The 16,738-nt window shown below is 45.7% G+C and overlaps 1 protein-coding gene across 1 annotated transcript in view; it reads right to left on the bottom strand.

Annotated features, from left to right (window-relative positions):
* The window catches only part of megf10 (multiple EGF-like-domains 10), a gene marked incomplete at both ends in the record, with an annotated part of 79,291 nt that overhangs the window by 21,055 nt on the left and 41,498 nt on the right, over window positions 1-16,738 (bottom strand). The window contains 8 exons of the mRNA XM_083641156.1: window positions 2,561-2,689; window positions 5,179-5,313; window positions 6,025-6,171; window positions 7,538-7,640; window positions 8,236-8,399; window positions 9,928-10,048; window positions 10,193-10,367; window positions 14,220-14,432. Of these exons, the coding sequence (XP_083497282.1) occupies window positions 2,561-2,689; window positions 5,179-5,313; window positions 6,025-6,171; window positions 7,538-7,640; window positions 8,236-8,399; window positions 9,928-10,048; window positions 10,193-10,367; window positions 14,220-14,432 (1,187 nt within the window). The remainder of the gene's footprint in view (window positions 1-2,560; window positions 2,690-5,178; window positions 5,314-6,024; window positions 6,172-7,537; window positions 7,641-8,235; window positions 8,400-9,927; window positions 10,049-10,192; window positions 10,368-14,219; window positions 14,433-16,738) is intronic.

The following is a 16,738-nucleotide window of genomic DNA, read 5'->3' as shown; positions in this document are numbered from 1 at the left end:
CACATGAGCTAGGTACTAAACACACACATCACACATGAGCTAGGTACTAAACACACACAACATGAGCTAGGTACTAAACACACACAACATCACACATGAGCTAGGTACTAAACACACACAACATGAGCTAGGTACTAAACACACACATCACACATGAGCTAGGTACTAAACACACACAACATGAGCTAGGTACTAAACACACACAACATCACACATGAGCTAGGTACTAAACACACACAACATGAGCTAGGTACTAAACACACACAACATCACACATGAGCTAGGTACTAAACACACACAACATCACACATGAGCTAGGTACTAAACACACACAACATCACACATGAGCTAGGTACTAAACACACACAACATCACACATGAGCTAGGTACTAAATACACTATATCACACATGAGCTACTAAACACACACATCACACATGAGCTAGGTACTAAACACACACAACATGAGCTAGGTACTAAACACACACAACATCACACATGAGCTAGGTACTAAACACACACAACATCACACATGAGCTAGGTACTAAACACACACAACATCACACATGAGCTAGGTACTAAATACACTATATCACACATGAGCTAGGTACTAAACACACACAACATCACACATGAGCTAGGTACTAAACACACACAACATCACACATGAGCTAGGTACTAAACACACACAACATCACACATGAGCTAGGTACTAAACACACACAACATCACACATGAGCTAGGTACTAAACACACACAACATCACACATGAGCTAGGTACTAAATACACTATATCACACATGAGCTAGGTACTAAACACACACAACATCACACATGAGCTAGGTACTAAACACACACAACATGAGCTAGGTACTAAACACACACAACATCACACATGAGCTAGGTACTAAACACACACAACATGAGCTAGGTACTAAACACACACATCACACATGAGCTAGGTACTAAACACACACAACATGAGCTAGGTACTAAACACACACAACATCACACATGAGCTAGGTACTTAACACACACAACATCACACATGAGCTAGGTACTAAACACACACAACATCACACATGAGCTAGGTACTAAACACACACAACATCACACATGAGCTAGGTGCTAAACACACACAACATCACACATGAGCTAGGTACTAAATACACTATATCACACATGAGCTACTAAACACACACATCACACATGAGCTAGGTACTAAACACACACAACATGAGCTAGGTACTAAACACACACAACATCACACATGAGCTAGGTACTAAACACACACAACATCACACATGAGCTAGGTACTAAACACACACAACATCACACATGAGCTAGGTACTAAACACACACAACATCACACATGAGCTAGGTACTAAACACACACAACATCACACATGAGCTAGGTACTAAACACACACAACATGAGCTAGGTACTAAACACACTATATCACACATGAGCTAGTTACTAAACACACACAACATCACACATGAGCTAGGTACTAAATACACTATATCACACATGAGCTAGGTACTAAACACACACAACATCACACATGAGCTAGGTACTAAACACACACAACATCACACATGAGCTAGGTACTAAACACACACAACATCACACATGAGCTAGGTACTAAACACACACAACATCACACATGAGCTAGGTACTAAACACACACAACATCACACATGAGCTAGGTACTAAACACACACAACATCACACATGAGCTAGGTACTAAACACACACAACATCACACATGAGCTAGGTACTAAATACACTATATCACACATGAGCTAGGTACTAAACACACACAACATCACACATGAGCTAGGTACTAAACACACACAACATGAGCTAGGTACTAAACACACACAACATCACACATGAGCTAGGTACTAAACACACACAACATCACACATGAGCTAGGTACTAAACACACACAACATGAGCTAGGTACTAAACACACTATATCACACATTGTGAACACATTGCGAACATGCAACCCTGGTGTTGGTAGGCAGGATGCTCTTATTCTCAAAATGTTGAACTCGGAACTCAAATATTTTTTTCACGTGTCCCTAATCCTCTTCTGTAGTTTTAAATCGTGTGTGGTGTTATTTTTTTTAATTCTATTTTTCAAGGTGGGGAACCACTGCTGTATGGGTTAGAGCAGCTATTCTCAACCACTGGGTCGTGGCCCACTGGTGGGCCTCAGAGCACCGTGTAGTGCAGAGGCAGTGGTATTGCCAAATAGTATAATAAAAATAAAATAAAAAAATCTTGATTAAAGCTAGTTATTTATTTTTATATCTACATCTGCTCAAGAACTTATATACGGTAAATCAAAAACTTCCACGTAAAATGCATAATTTCGATTACATTTTTTCTCTCTCTCTCTCTCTCATTTATCTGGGAAGGTGGTCGTCGGAACGGTTTTACCAATCAGAAGTGGGCCTTAAGTTAGAAAAAGGTTGAGAACCCCTGGGTTAGAGGACTTGTTGTGAATGCCATGCATCAGCTCAGGGTTCTGTGGTTCTGTTGGACTCACGCTGGGAGCAGTCGCTGCCGATCCAGCCTGGGTAACACTGGCAGGACCCGTCGATGGGGTTACAGGTGCCGTTGTTGGTGCAGCTGCAGCTCCAGGCGCAGTTCTTACCAAACCGCCCGCTGGGACAAACTGCATGCAAAATACACAGATGGTGTTTTCAAAGGGACAGTTCACTCCATAATCAAAACACACATTTTTCTTTTTACCTGTAGTGCTACCATCCATCCATCTAGATCAGGGGTGTCAGACTCATATTAGGTAGAGGGCCGGATTTGTTCAACTGAGACCTCATGGGGGCCGGATTTTCTTTTTTACTAAAATCAATTCGACTCATTTACCCATTTACTTCACAAAAGAAATACTGCTCTTTCCATTTATCTTGAAACTGCCTGCATTCCGTGTCAACCTTTCTCTTTTTCGACAGCATCTTGTTGATTCCTTTGTTTTTTGGTAGGTAGCCGAATGCGCGATTCAATTCCAGCGTGGCATCATGGCGGCTTTGTTTACACCTGATGACCTACTGACATACTTCCTTGTAGTGCAGGTTAATTAACTTATGAATGAACTCTTAGCTTGCTTATTAGCCACACGTAGTTCATGATAATGGGGTGCAAATTTAATAATAATAATAATAATATTTTATTTTATTTATTTAAAAAAAAAAATTATATTCCAAAACAACTCGCGGGCCGGATGAAACCTGCCCGCGGGCCGTATCTCTGACATCCCTGATCTAGATCGTTTTGGTGTGAGTTGCCGAGTTTTCTCTCCAAAACAATGGAACTGGCCGGCACTCGGCTTGTGGTGCTCAAAGCGCCAAAAGAAAAAAATAGATACATTTGAAAAACTCAACAGCAATGTCTCTTTCCAGAAATCATGACCAGCTTGCTCAAGATAATACACAGACCTTGTTGTGAGCAGTTTCGTGTACTGTAGGTGGTTTGTTTGGTCGAAATAAAATAATTCCTACACAAAACTCACAAGGTCTGTGGATTATCTGGAGTAACCGGGTCATAACTTCTGGAAAGAGACATTGCTGTCAAGTTTTTCAAATGTTTGTGTGTGTGTGTGTGTGTGTGTGTGTGTGTGTGTGTGTGTGTGTGTGTGTGTGTGTGTGTGTGTGTGTGTGTGTGTGTGTGTGTGTGTGTGTGTGTGTGTGTGTGTGAGTACCATCCAGTTCCACTGTATTTGAGAGAAGGCAGACATCTCTACAGCCGATATCTCCAAAACTCTGCGACTCTCACCACAACGATTCAGGGGTGTCAAAGTCATTAGTTTGCGGGCCACATGTGGGCCAGACAAAGAAACCAATGCATAATCACCATACTGTAAATAACAATACCTCCAAGTTTTCCAGTTTCCTTAAGTGTGAAGAAGTACAGGTACATTTTTAAGAACACTGTAACAGTCACAAATGCCTAAATCATCTGCTTTGGGGGCATTATTTGGCTGCAGTAACATATTACTCCCCTGGGTGGCGCGTCTTGTTTGTATTGGTTTTACGGCAACAACCTGCTTTACGATACTTCCTTTCCAGTCTGCCTCCACGTAAGCAGATGCAAGGACAGTCTTCTCTTCATTAGTCTCACTGGCCAGCCTCCCCTCCCTACCGTGAGAAGAGTCTGGCACCGCAGGTCTCCATTGTGGGATTGCGATGGGCGGCGCTTAGCGGCAGTGCCCTTGGAAAATAGTTTCCAACAATCCAACTTGGCATTTTCAGCGTGTAGCAACGAGCTAGCGTGTAGGTTTCTGCCGTTAGCTTCCTAGCTAGTTAGCGTTGTTGTTTTCACTGAGGCGGCAGGGCACTATTTACAGGGACACACAGGGAGGAGGGAGTGGAAGCCGCTCTGATTGACATGGTCGGAGCCAATGACAGAGCTTGTAATAAGCGGGGAGCGGACATCCGGCGCTGCTCCAATGGGGAGCAGCTGTAGAGCAGGGGGAGGGCTTATCCCAGTAGCCTGTTTCCGTGCAGCCAGACGACTCTCACGGAAGGGAGAGGAGGCTGGCCAGCGAGACCAGCGACCAGCGAGGCCAGCGAGGTGCATTGCAATGTGGTGCAATAGGTGCAATGTGCATTACAATTGACGCCCTCTTGCGGGCCGGTTCTGGCCCCCGGGCCGTATGTTTGACACCCCAGATGGATAAACAGCACTGCAGGTAAGAGGGGAAAATGGGAAACTCTTGCAGTAGAAAGTGTGTCCTGTGGGGAGGGACTGACAGGATGTTGAGGGACTGACAGGATGTGGTGCGGTGTGACGCGTCCTGTGGGGAGGGACTGACAGGATGTGGTGCGGTGTGACACGTCCTGTAGGGAGGGACTGACAGGATGTGGTGCGGTGTGACGCGTCCTGTAGGGAGGGACTGACAGGATGTGGTGCGGTGTGACACGTCCTGTAGGGAGGGACTGACAGGACGTGGTGCGGTGTGACACGTCCTGTGGGGAGGGACTGACAGGATGTGGTGCGGTGTGACGCGTCCTGTAGGGGAGGGACTGACAGGATGTGGTGCGGTGTGATGCGTCCTGTAGGGGAGGGACTGACAGGATGTGGTGCGGTGTGACACGTCCTGTAGGGAGGCACAGTACTGTATGTGGTGCGGTGCGGTGTGGCGCTCACCCTCATTGCACAGCGCCCCCTTGAAGCCGGGCAGACAGTCACACTGTCCACTGACGTGGTGACAGGGCCCATTGCTGTGGACACACTGTGGGCACGCCTGGCTGCAGCGGTGGCCAAAATAACCTGGGGAGCAGACTGCAGCCAGGCAACACACATCACACACTATGAGCCCACACACACTGCAGCCAGGCAACACACATCACACACTATGAGCCCACACACACTGCAGCCAGGCAACACACATCACACACTATGAGCCCACACACACTGCAGCCAGGCAACACACATCACACACTATGAGCCCACACACAAACCCATGCATGGCTGAGGCTCAACAGTCAGATATCAGGGTCCACCTTTTCAGAGCTTTTTTAAAGATTTTTTTCAATATATTTTAAGACCTCAACGACAGGGATATCAATCACAAGTTTCATCAAGATACGATATTGTATTTGGACAGCGATACGATATTTGCTGATATCGCAAAGTCTGCCACGATACGATATTGATTTAGTTCAGGGGTCTGCGATCGATATGAGACGATATCACCTGCTCATTTAACACCATCAGCACAATAGCTAACAAATCTAATAGTCGACGACCCGCTCTACCTCCTGAGCCACGGCCCGAAGACGATCTCGCTGAACACAAACTTTGCCGTTTCATAAACTTTTGTTAACCACACAGACCATTATTTCCTGCATTTAACCGAAATTCATACAAAAATCCCATTGACTTTTTACACGTAAGTGCAGGGACTTCTGGGTAAGCCTACAAAAATAGGCCATCCCTGCGGTAGTCAATACTGTTAGCATTGAGCTTTATGGATGGGTTAGGGTCACTTACTCCTCTGGCAGGTGGTGCCTCTGTATCCCGGAGCGCACTCACAGGTCCCCTCGTCTGGAGAACAGGACGCTCCGTTCTGACAGCTACAGGGCAGAGAACAGCTGGGCCCCCAGCGGCCCTCTGCACACACACTGTCACAGTGAATACCTACAGAGAGAGAGAGAGACACACACGCACGCACACACACGCACGCACACACACACACAGACGCACACACACGCACACACACACACACACGCATGCACACGCGCACACACACACAGACGCACACACACACACACACACACACGCAGATGCACACACACACACACGCACGCATGCACACGCAGACACACAGACGCACACACACACATGCACACGCACACACAGACGCATACACACACACACACACACACACAAGCACGCATGCACACACACACACACACACACACACACACACACACACACACACATTTAACAATTTATTTAGGTCCACATATAAGAAAACGATATGAGGACACACATATTGAAGGTGCCTGACAGTAGAGTGCATTCACAAAATCATGGCCCAGTGGCCTCACAGGTCTTCTTCACAATACAGAACACACTAAAAACTTACACTAAAAGAGCCAGTATATCAACATAACTTGCTGTGTGAGTGAATCAGAAATATAAACATAACTTGCTATGTGAATGAATCAGAAATATAAACACAACTTAAAGGGCCCATATTTTGCTAATATAATGTATTATTATTTTATTGTTGGCCTCCACTAGAGTAACTTATTGCATCAGTCATAGTTGAAAAAACTCATTGTTTATCTTGTACTGGCTCTCACTGCCCCCTTCAGTTCACCCTCTGTCTGAAACACTCTGTTTTAGGGAAATACTCCAGGAGGGCAGCACGAGGAGTTTTTGTATTTGCAAACCTCTGCCCAGAGAGCTAGCGCTGTAGAAGCGAGACTGTCTGTCTGTCTGTCTATCTAGATAGATAGATAACGATAGATAGATAGATAGATAGATAGATAGATAGATAGATAGATAGATAGATAGATAGATAGATGCCTAAATCGGCATAGTGGGCGGACCCCAGGGTGTAACGTTACGGCGGCCGCGGTACGTGATGCCCTGCTCGGCCAGCCGCCGAAGGAAATGTCCCGGCACAGCCCGGGCCGAGCGGAGCTGTAGATAGCTAGGGGGATGTTGACACTCGATCCCAACGTTCAAACTCACCAATAGCGAGCGAGCACACTCGATCCCAACGTGCAACTTAGGTGCAAGGCCAAAATACATCATAAGTCAAAAAGGAACAGGCCAGCACTCTAATTGTCCTTTCAATATTCAATTGGCATCCGGGACAGACAACAGCACAGCGGACGCGTTTCAGCGCAAAGCCTTTATCAGCGTTTGATAAGAAAGTTGCCACACACACACACACACACACACACACACACACACACACACACACACACACACACACACACACACACACACACACACACACACACAAACACACACACACACACACACTTACCAGTCCAGCCGGCCAGACAGCGGCAGTGGCCAGTGGAGGGGTGGCACCCGTCAGCGTGGCTGCAGTCGCAGCGCCCTCTACAGGCCAGGCCATAGGTGCCGTCCTGGGGGAGAAAACCACAACATGGATTACAGAGAGGGGATGGGGGAGGCATGCAAAAGTAACTGTGTTAAGACCAGGCGGCTAGCTCGGGGTTGGACAGAGGAAGCTCAAAGCTGTAGTTCCTTGAATGGCCACTTGAGGCTGGCTCCAAAAGGGAATCAATCCCCATAGACCCACATGGTTAAATGCCCAACTTTACAACAGGATTAAGCATGTTTACAGCCTGGTTCAAAAAACGGTTTTGGCCGATATAGCTAATCTAATAACATAACAACTGTAAGGGAGGTGAATTTAGAGTGAATATGGAGTGCGAACCCCGTATCGATAAAAGCTGCTGGATCACGCTTTGAGCCGTGCCATGGAGACGTTTTATGGACCTTTTCTGGTGTGAAGCCCATGGCACACCAATCAAACATTCTACAACACACACAGACAAACACACATGTTTGTTTGGTGTGCCATGGCTGTCTGCCCTTGTTTGGAGATGTTTGGTCAAATTCCACATGTTCGACCCCCTATTTTAGCCCATGGCACACCATTGGCAGTTGTTAGATGTTTGATTGGTGTGCCATGAGCTTAAAGAGGCTTTTCCTCACCTGGCAATGGAGGTCACATCTGTCGCCTCTCCAGCCCGGCACGCAGGTACAATGCCCGTCCAGGGCATTACACGCCCCCCCGTTTCCACACATACAGGTGAGGTTGCAGCCCAAACCCCAGGTACCACTGGGGCAGTTGATGGAACAGTCCACGCCATGCCAGCCTAAGAGAGGTTTACATCAATCCAGACGCATGATAGTTTTTGTGACGTACAATAGCAAAATAATTGATTTACAGTGTAACATCACGATAGCCTCAGATTGCTGAAAGGTCGTTAGAGTGTGGTGCACATAAAAAAAAATATGAATTTACATTTTGGGCTCATGATGTTAAAGGAACACTCCGCCCATTTTCAACCAGCTTTGTATCATTAGAACATCAGTAGTATATCAGAAAACTGTAAACGGTTTTGAAGTCTGTCATTTAATTTGACAGTTATTGAGTGTTAAAGTGTGGACCAGTGACATCACTGGTCCACACTAACTCAAATTAATAACTCATTAACTCAAATCAACTCTCAATAACTGTCAAACTAGATGAATGATGAATAGTTTCAAAAATACCATATATATATATATATATATATATATATATATATATACATATATACTGTATACATATACATATATATATTACAGCCCCCCAGGGCAGAAATATGGAGAAAAAGGTAGCATTCTAATTGGGCGTTCAATACTTGTGACATCATTTGTTGCTGGACATTCTGCTGTGGCTGACACACAAAGTCATGGAGAGTGCAAAAGGTGGCAGATACCAGGGAGGTTGAAACACTTTCTACTGCACGCACAGGGAAGAGAAGGCCATCTGCATTCTACTTTTACTATCGGGAATACGGCAAATAGGTGAATCTCCAAAAATGTTGGCATATCCCTTTAAACCCTATGTAGCTAGCTGACATATCAGACATGGCTGTGAAGCTAAGACTCTTGCGCAGTGTTGGGAAAGTTACTGAAAATTGGTAATTAGTTACAGTTACTAGTTACTTCTCTCAAAAGGTAATTTAATTACTTTAAAGTTACCAGTTACTTCAAAGTAATTAGTTACTAGGGAAAGTAACTTTTGCGTTACTTTTAAAAGTCTGCTTCGATTGTTATTAATGCACACATTATGTTAGTGTTGCTGTGCCACAGTGTGGCATTGAACATTCGCTTATTGGGGAGGCTTATAGCCTATCAAGGTCCTTAGCCTCTGGGGCTCTGGCTGCAGCTCTCTCCCCGGACTAGGTCTGAGGATCAGAAACTGGGTAATCCTCTGAAGTTGTCCGTTATTTTCATGTCCTAAAGTAACTAGTAACTAGCCCAGTTACTATTTTAGTAACTGTAACTGAGTTACTGAATTTAAAAAAGTAATTAGTTAGATTACTAGTTACTGAAAAAGGTAGTTAAGTTACAGTAACTAGTTACTTAGTAACTAGTTACTCCCAACACTGCGGTTCTAATGAGCCCAATTTCATTCAGATCGTTTGCGTAGTCATGTCCATTTATCTTTGTCAAAAACCTTTTGCTGATTTTGGAGCTATGTTACACCCGCTTCCCAGGGAGCTAGCAGAACATGGCTGGTACGTTTTCGTCTGGATGTTTAGTATTTCATTTAAGGGTACATCAGCACCTCCTCCTCTCCTCTCCTCCCCCCTCTTGTCCTCGCCTCTCCTCCTCTCTCTCTCCTCATCTCACCTGCTTTACAGGAGCAGGATCCATCCACTGGTGAACACTGAGCTCTGTTCTTGCAGTTGCAGCTGGAGGAGCAGTTCCTCCCGTGTGTTCCTACTGGGCAGGGGACTGAACAGTTGGGCCCCTGGAAATGTCAAAGTTGAACAATTCATCAGTTTGCTGCGGACCCCCCCCCCCCCCCCCCCCCCGGAACCCCCTCAAGGACACCTGGTGGTCCCCAGAGCCTCAGGTTGAGAACCTCTGATGCACATGTTAGAAATGGGTATACCTTGAAGCCTGGTGCGCAGATGCACTCTCCGCTCACACTGTGGCAGTCGGCACCGTTCTGGCACTGGCAAACCTGCTGGCAAGACTGGCCAAAGAAGCCCGGGGTGCAGGTCTCGTCACAGTACAGGCCCGCCCAGCCAGGCTGGCACGCACACTCCCCTGACATCGGGTGGCAGCTGTGGGGACAAGAGGCGGGACATGTCAGACACTACCCTCATAGATGATTGGGACATTTTTGGCACATTTCTCCCTGTGCTCCACTATGGTGATCTGTTGTATATGCATGCTCCTGTCTATTGTCTCCATTCTCTGGACACTGTGTCTCATGGTGCTCTGAGGTTTGTCCTCACTCACCACTGCACCCTATATGCCCTCTCTGGCTCACCCATTGGTACATGTTTATCTATAAATCCATCCTTGGATTCATTCCATCGTACCTCTGTGGCTATATTTCTAGAGCCCACCGTAGTTACCGCTTACGCTCAACCAATTACTACCAGCTAAATGTCCCCAAAATTCGTACTGATCTTGGCAAACATGCTTTCATGTATTCTGCCCCGACAGCTTGCAACTCACTTCAGAGCAACCTCCAACTGAAGGAACTTGTTCCACTTGGAACTTTCAAAAATCTAATGAAGGTCATAGAAGTAGATTCTTTTCGTATTTGCACATGTTTTTTTATGAACGTTGTAACTGCTTTTGCCTGTTTTATTGCATGTTTGTGCATTGATGTTTGTCTGTTTTAATGTTGTAACTTTATTTATTTTATGCTGCTATCTTGACCAGGCTTCCCTTGAAAAAGAGGTCTTTGTATCTCAATGGGACCGACCTGGTTAAATAAAGGTAAAAAAAAAAAAGATTTAATTTGCTGTGTTCGCATTGTTATAAATGTGTTATGAACGGTCATAAACGCCATGAATCTTGGCGTTTATGACCGTTTATGAAGGATTTGCACACTTCAGTAGCTCAGCTCATTTCTGGCCGGGGAAACTAAAATTTGCACTACAATTTGTGTAGATTTTGTGAGGAGGAAGAGGAGAGTGATTTACATTTATTTTGGTATTGTCCGGAAGTTGCATTATTTTGCATTCAAATTGAAGAATGGATTTCTGTTTACAGCACACATTTTTATAGCTGTCCTCTAACCATAATGTTTGGGGATTTAAGGGATGATGAAGAAGGAAAAGACCTGAATAATATTGTAACTATGATGGGGAAAGCATATATATTTAAAGCTATGAAAAGACACCAACTAGATATTGAACGTTTTAAAACATTTGTAAAATTTCAGTGGATTCTTGAAAGGGATATTAATAGAAATAAAAAACAGAATTGAATTTATGAACGTGGGTGGGAAACTTTGAGTCGGGGTGAGGGTTGGAGTTAGATGGACATAGGCTGAGGAAATGTTTTGTATTTCTTTGTTTTGTTTTGTTTTTTGGATTAAAAATTTTGTTTACTTTAATGTATTCTTTTCTGCTGTATAAGCAATAACCTTTTCTTGGTATGTATGTTTTTGTCTTTTTCCCTTTCCTGTGTCTGAGCTGTTTGTTTTGTTCATGTGTTGTTGGAATGAAAATGAAAAATGTATAAAAAATAAAAATAAAAAAAAAGCTATTTTTGCACCCCCCCCCCCCCCCCCCCCACCTAGCCACTTTTTACAAAAATCAGATATTTTGGACATAAGGCTTCAAAATTATGGTTTTTAGTATTTTTCAGCAGATTCAGCAACATTTTCTCATGTTCGGCATGCATCTATTGCAGGCAGGTGAACTGCTCACTGTAGTGTCAGAGAGAGGAGGTGAACTGTGACTGTAGTGTCAGAGAGGAGGTGGAGTGACTTGTATTTATGTGCTTGACTGACAGCTGCCCCACCTGAAACAGCAGTGCCATTGAGAAGCAGCGGGCCAGCTGTCCTCATCCACAACACATGCGCCCCCCCCGCCCCCAGCCGCACCCCCCCCCCCCCCCCAACAGCTGTGCCGACCTGTCCACTACTGTCTCACAACGGTCCACTGTCTGCCTGCTTAAGGGTCTGACTGACACACACACAGAGCTGATATCATCCCAGACACATGCACAAACACTTAGAGCCACAGCTATAGAGAGAACTAAACACTATAACCATATCCCTGTTGCTCAAGCCTTCACACTGCAATGCTGCCGGGGCCGAATATTCAGAGACAACAATGGAGTCTCAATAAGATGAAACTGCTCATAACAAGGTCTGTGGATTAAGTTGAGTAAAGCGTAAGTTATGGCCGGCGTTCAAAGCCCTCGCCATGCCCAGCAGCAACTCTCCAAAAATGTGACTCCGCGTCCGGGTCGACGCAGCTGACGTGAACTAACAGAAATAACAGGAGAGAGCGAAAGCTGTGGCCAAGTATATGCACTACATTCTCTCCTTGGGATAACTTCTAGTCATTGAAAGCCTAGTAGTGAAATCACACAATTGACTCATTTTGCGATGGGGAGTCCCCTGGGACCCCCTCGTGTAGCTCAGTGGCTCGGGACCCCCGGGTTGAGAGAAGACAGACATCTCGACAGCCGATATCTCCAAAACTGGGAAACTCACACCAAAATGATCTGGATGATATATACAGTACTGTAGCACTACAGGCGAGAGGGAAAAATATCTATTTTTGATTTTTGGGTGAACTTTCTTTCCCTTTATCGCTCCCTCACTGGGTCCCGCCTCCAAATGGTCCAACACTCTGCAGCTAGATTTCTTAACCGGCACCAGAAAAACAGAGCACATCACCCCAGTTCTAGCATCCCTATGCTGGCTCCCAGTCCCATTTAGGATCAACTTTAAAATCCTCCTCCTGGCCTTTGAGGCTTTATCGGGTGCAGCACCCCCCTACATTACAGAGCTGCTAACCCCCCACTCAGCACCCAGGTCTCTAAGATCCTCCACCCAGGCTCGGCTGGTCCCCCCCCCCCCCCGCACCAGAGTCAAAACGAGGGGCGATCGCTCTTTCTCGGCCGTGGCCCCCAAGCTGTGGAACCAGCTACCCCAGGAGATTAGATCTGCTCCCTCGCTGGAAACATTTAAGTCTAGATTAAAAACACACTTTTACTCCCTGGCCTTCAATAAACCCTGACTCTCCCACCCCCTAACTCACACACTCCCTTGTAAATGATCCTGTCCCTTCCCCACTGTTCTGTCCCCTCGGTCCTATGTGGTGTATTGTGTTTGTGTTGCATTGTCCTCTGTGCTGCATAGAGAGCCGCAGTAACGAGTCCGGAAATCATCGATGCTAACAGCCCTGGTTCTTCACAGTTTTCGCCTATGGGAGTTTTGAATGGGTTTTTGGCGCGATGCTTCTAATAATCTCTCTGAGCAACGCTGGCTTAATCAAACGCGAACCAGTGTTTAGTAACATCATCTTCACACACGAGGACCACTTTTACGAGTTTTGAAGCTTTTACGTGCCGTTAAAAGGGCGGCTAGCTAGCAAACAGCTAAATGAGACTACACTTTTGAGTCGATGGGGATATACTACTGTACGTCAATAACGTCACCACTTCAAGGACGAACACGGAAATTATCTTTCCCTCACCTGGTTCAGCCCCGTTCAGCCCGGGGTAATCAGTGCACACATCAACAAAAGTCCAGGTTGAGTGCTGACGTGACGTGGAAGCCTATGCGACAGTGTGTAGTTCTGGATTAGCTTAGCACGAGCTTTTTACCTCTAGGGCTCGCAGTTACGCTTCAAAACTCATGAAAGTGGTCCTCATGTGTGAAGATTATCCCGCTGAACCTTGGTTCGCGTTTGATTAAACTTGCGTTGCCCACAGACATTATTTGAAGCATCGCGCCAAAAACCCATTCAAAAATCCCATAGACAGAAACAGTGAAGAACCAGGAAGTTCGGGACTTCCGCATTCAGCCTACAAAAATACGTCATCCCTGCGGCTCTCTATTATCCTGTATTTTTATGCCTTTGACTGTACAGCACTTTGGTTGGCTCTTGAGTTTTTAAATGTGCTTTATAAATAAATGACTTGACTTGCTGATGGATTACCTGTGTGTGTTCTGGGCGTAGCAGGGACACTTCCTGTCACATTTGAGGCCATAGTGGCCTTCGGGACACAGTGGAACCTCGCAGGTGTCCCCCGTGTAGCCCGGCTCACAGAGGCACATCCCGTTCACGTGGGAGCATTTGGCGTTGTTCAAACAGCGGCAAGTCTGTGCACAGCCAGCACCATACGTACCAACTGGACACTGGTCCTGGCACCTGTACAGAGGGACAGACAGGACACCAGTGGTCAGTGACAGCCAGCACCATACGTACCAACTGGACACTGGTCCTGGCACCTGTACAGAGGGACAGACAGGACACCAGTGGGTCAGTGACTCGTATTGCCAATATGTCTGCATGTCAGTATGCTGTGAAGTGTCCATATTCTGTCTTGTTGTTACTAGAATCGAGCAGTGGTGGAAGACATTATTGGAATCCTTTACTAAAATGTACTGGAAACCAAAAATAAATGTGTGGTGAGTTTGTCACACCACAGAAAAAATGTGTTATTATAACCACCCAGCCACATTTGAATTGAAAAAGAAATCACCAAGTGTATACAATTAGGTTTCAAAATCATGAAAAATGCTCTGCTCTGAAACTGTGGGGGCGTGTCTGCTGAAGTGCTCTCCCCCCTCCCCTCCGCCATCAGTGCTGCACAACTTGGTACATTCTGATGAGACACTTCCGTCTTTATAGTGTTAGGGGACAGGCCATGTCTTTATAGTGTTAGGGGACAGGCCATGTCTTTATAGTGTTAGGGGACAGGCCATGTCTTTATAGTGTTAGGGGACAGGCCATGTTGGGGACAGGCCATGTCTTTATAGTGTTAGGGGACAGGCCATGCTCCCCCCCCCCCCCCCCCCCCCCCACATATGTAACAAAACGGCATGCTGCTTACCTGGTTAAATAAAGGTTAAATAAAAAAAAATTAAACAAATTAAACCTATGGGAAAAACCAAGAAATTAGGTCTCCTCTTGTCTCACTATACTCTTTGGCTGTGCTCAGCGCAGGATTTTTTCCCCGGAAATCGACGCCATGACAGTTTCACAAAACAACAACAAACAAACAAAAATCGCTGGTGTGCGATTTTTCTGCACATTTTTTTCTGCACAATCAGTGTCTGAAATTGGATACAGGATTGTGGGACAGACGGGCAGAGCGTCAGTGCAGCAGCAGCAGCAGCTCAGTAGCCTATAAGTCGGAGGTGAGTGTCACTTCACCATGCCTTCTCCTCCCGGTCAAAAGTGAACCAGGAAAATACATTTTAGGCTGTAGGCTGCTTTTGTGAAAAAGGGGCACAGAAGAGTCCTCTCTCTCTCTCTTCTCTCTGCACAATCAAAGTGGTTGAGTGGTTCTCAATGTGGGGTCCGGTGACCACCAGTGGTCCTTGAGACGATTCCAGGATTCTCTGTTATCTCTCAACCTAATATACAGTATATGGAATTCTGGACAAAATCATATCTAGGCTATATAAAAAATAAAAAATAAATCAGATTTGCATCTGAGAGACCAAATCTCATCATATGGGGGTCCATTGCCCCAATGTGAACTAAATTAGGGCTCCTTAGTGTTTTTCCATCTTGCCTACTTTTATAGGCTTTGGAGATGCACCGAGATGCACGTGCTGCTAACCCCACCGTGACGTCACGATGTACAAAATCTCACATTCATTTGAGGGCAAAAAAAAGCAGGGTTCCACCCATAGAGGGCACTTATGCAGCTGAAAATGATACAAATGGTACAATGGCAACAGTTTGGTCTCAAATGTGGAAATTTTGACCAGAATTCTTCACACACCACCCCCAAAGTCATATATATTGGTTAAAAGCTGAAAGAAAGTGTTACACTTTTAAGTTACACTTTAAAGGTCCCAATTCGTGCAGCTGTAACCTCTTAAAAACGTGTGTCTCTGGTCCATAAAACATGATTCTGCATTAATCTGTCGAAAATACAGCAACCCCGTTTGTTGTGACGGAGTTCTCACTTCCTCATCTCGTCGCTTCCCAAGAACGGTCTGTTTCTATAATATATTCAGAACTAACAGTTCCCATTGGCCGCTGAGGGAGAGCCCGCCCCAGGCTCCCAGCGGCCAATCAGATTAGCGTCTGTGGACCAGCACGCTAGGTTGCGAGTTATCGTTAACTTAACGGTTACTACGCTAAAGAGGACATCTCAAAATGCCTAGACTTACCGAATGCACCTCTGCAGTTGCTGGATCATGTACAGTTGGCGTTGCTCCAGCTAGAAGTGTTAATTTTGTGGCTATAGACTAAATGGTGCAGGTAGCTTGTGTGAGAGGGACCCGCGCAGTATGCAGGAGGAAGCTCGTGACGTCGAAATTCCCCCAAGATTCCCCTCTGGGCAAACGACGCGTTTGGGGGTGTGGCTTGGAGGAGACTGCAGGGGGAAGCTGGATAGGGACAAATCCAACTGTGGCAGTTCTGAGCGTGTGACCACTCATTACAGGGAGGGCTGACAGCAGTATGCATTTACAAGTAAAAACAGCTTTTGCACGGAA

Source organism: Poromitra crassiceps, assembly GCF_964638095.1.
Source record: "Poromitra crassiceps genome assembly, chromosome: 8".
Classification (NCBI taxonomy): Eukaryota; Metazoa; Chordata; class Actinopteri; order Beryciformes; family Melamphaidae; genus Poromitra; species Poromitra crassiceps.
This window is presented reverse-complemented; position numbering and strand designations above follow the sequence as displayed.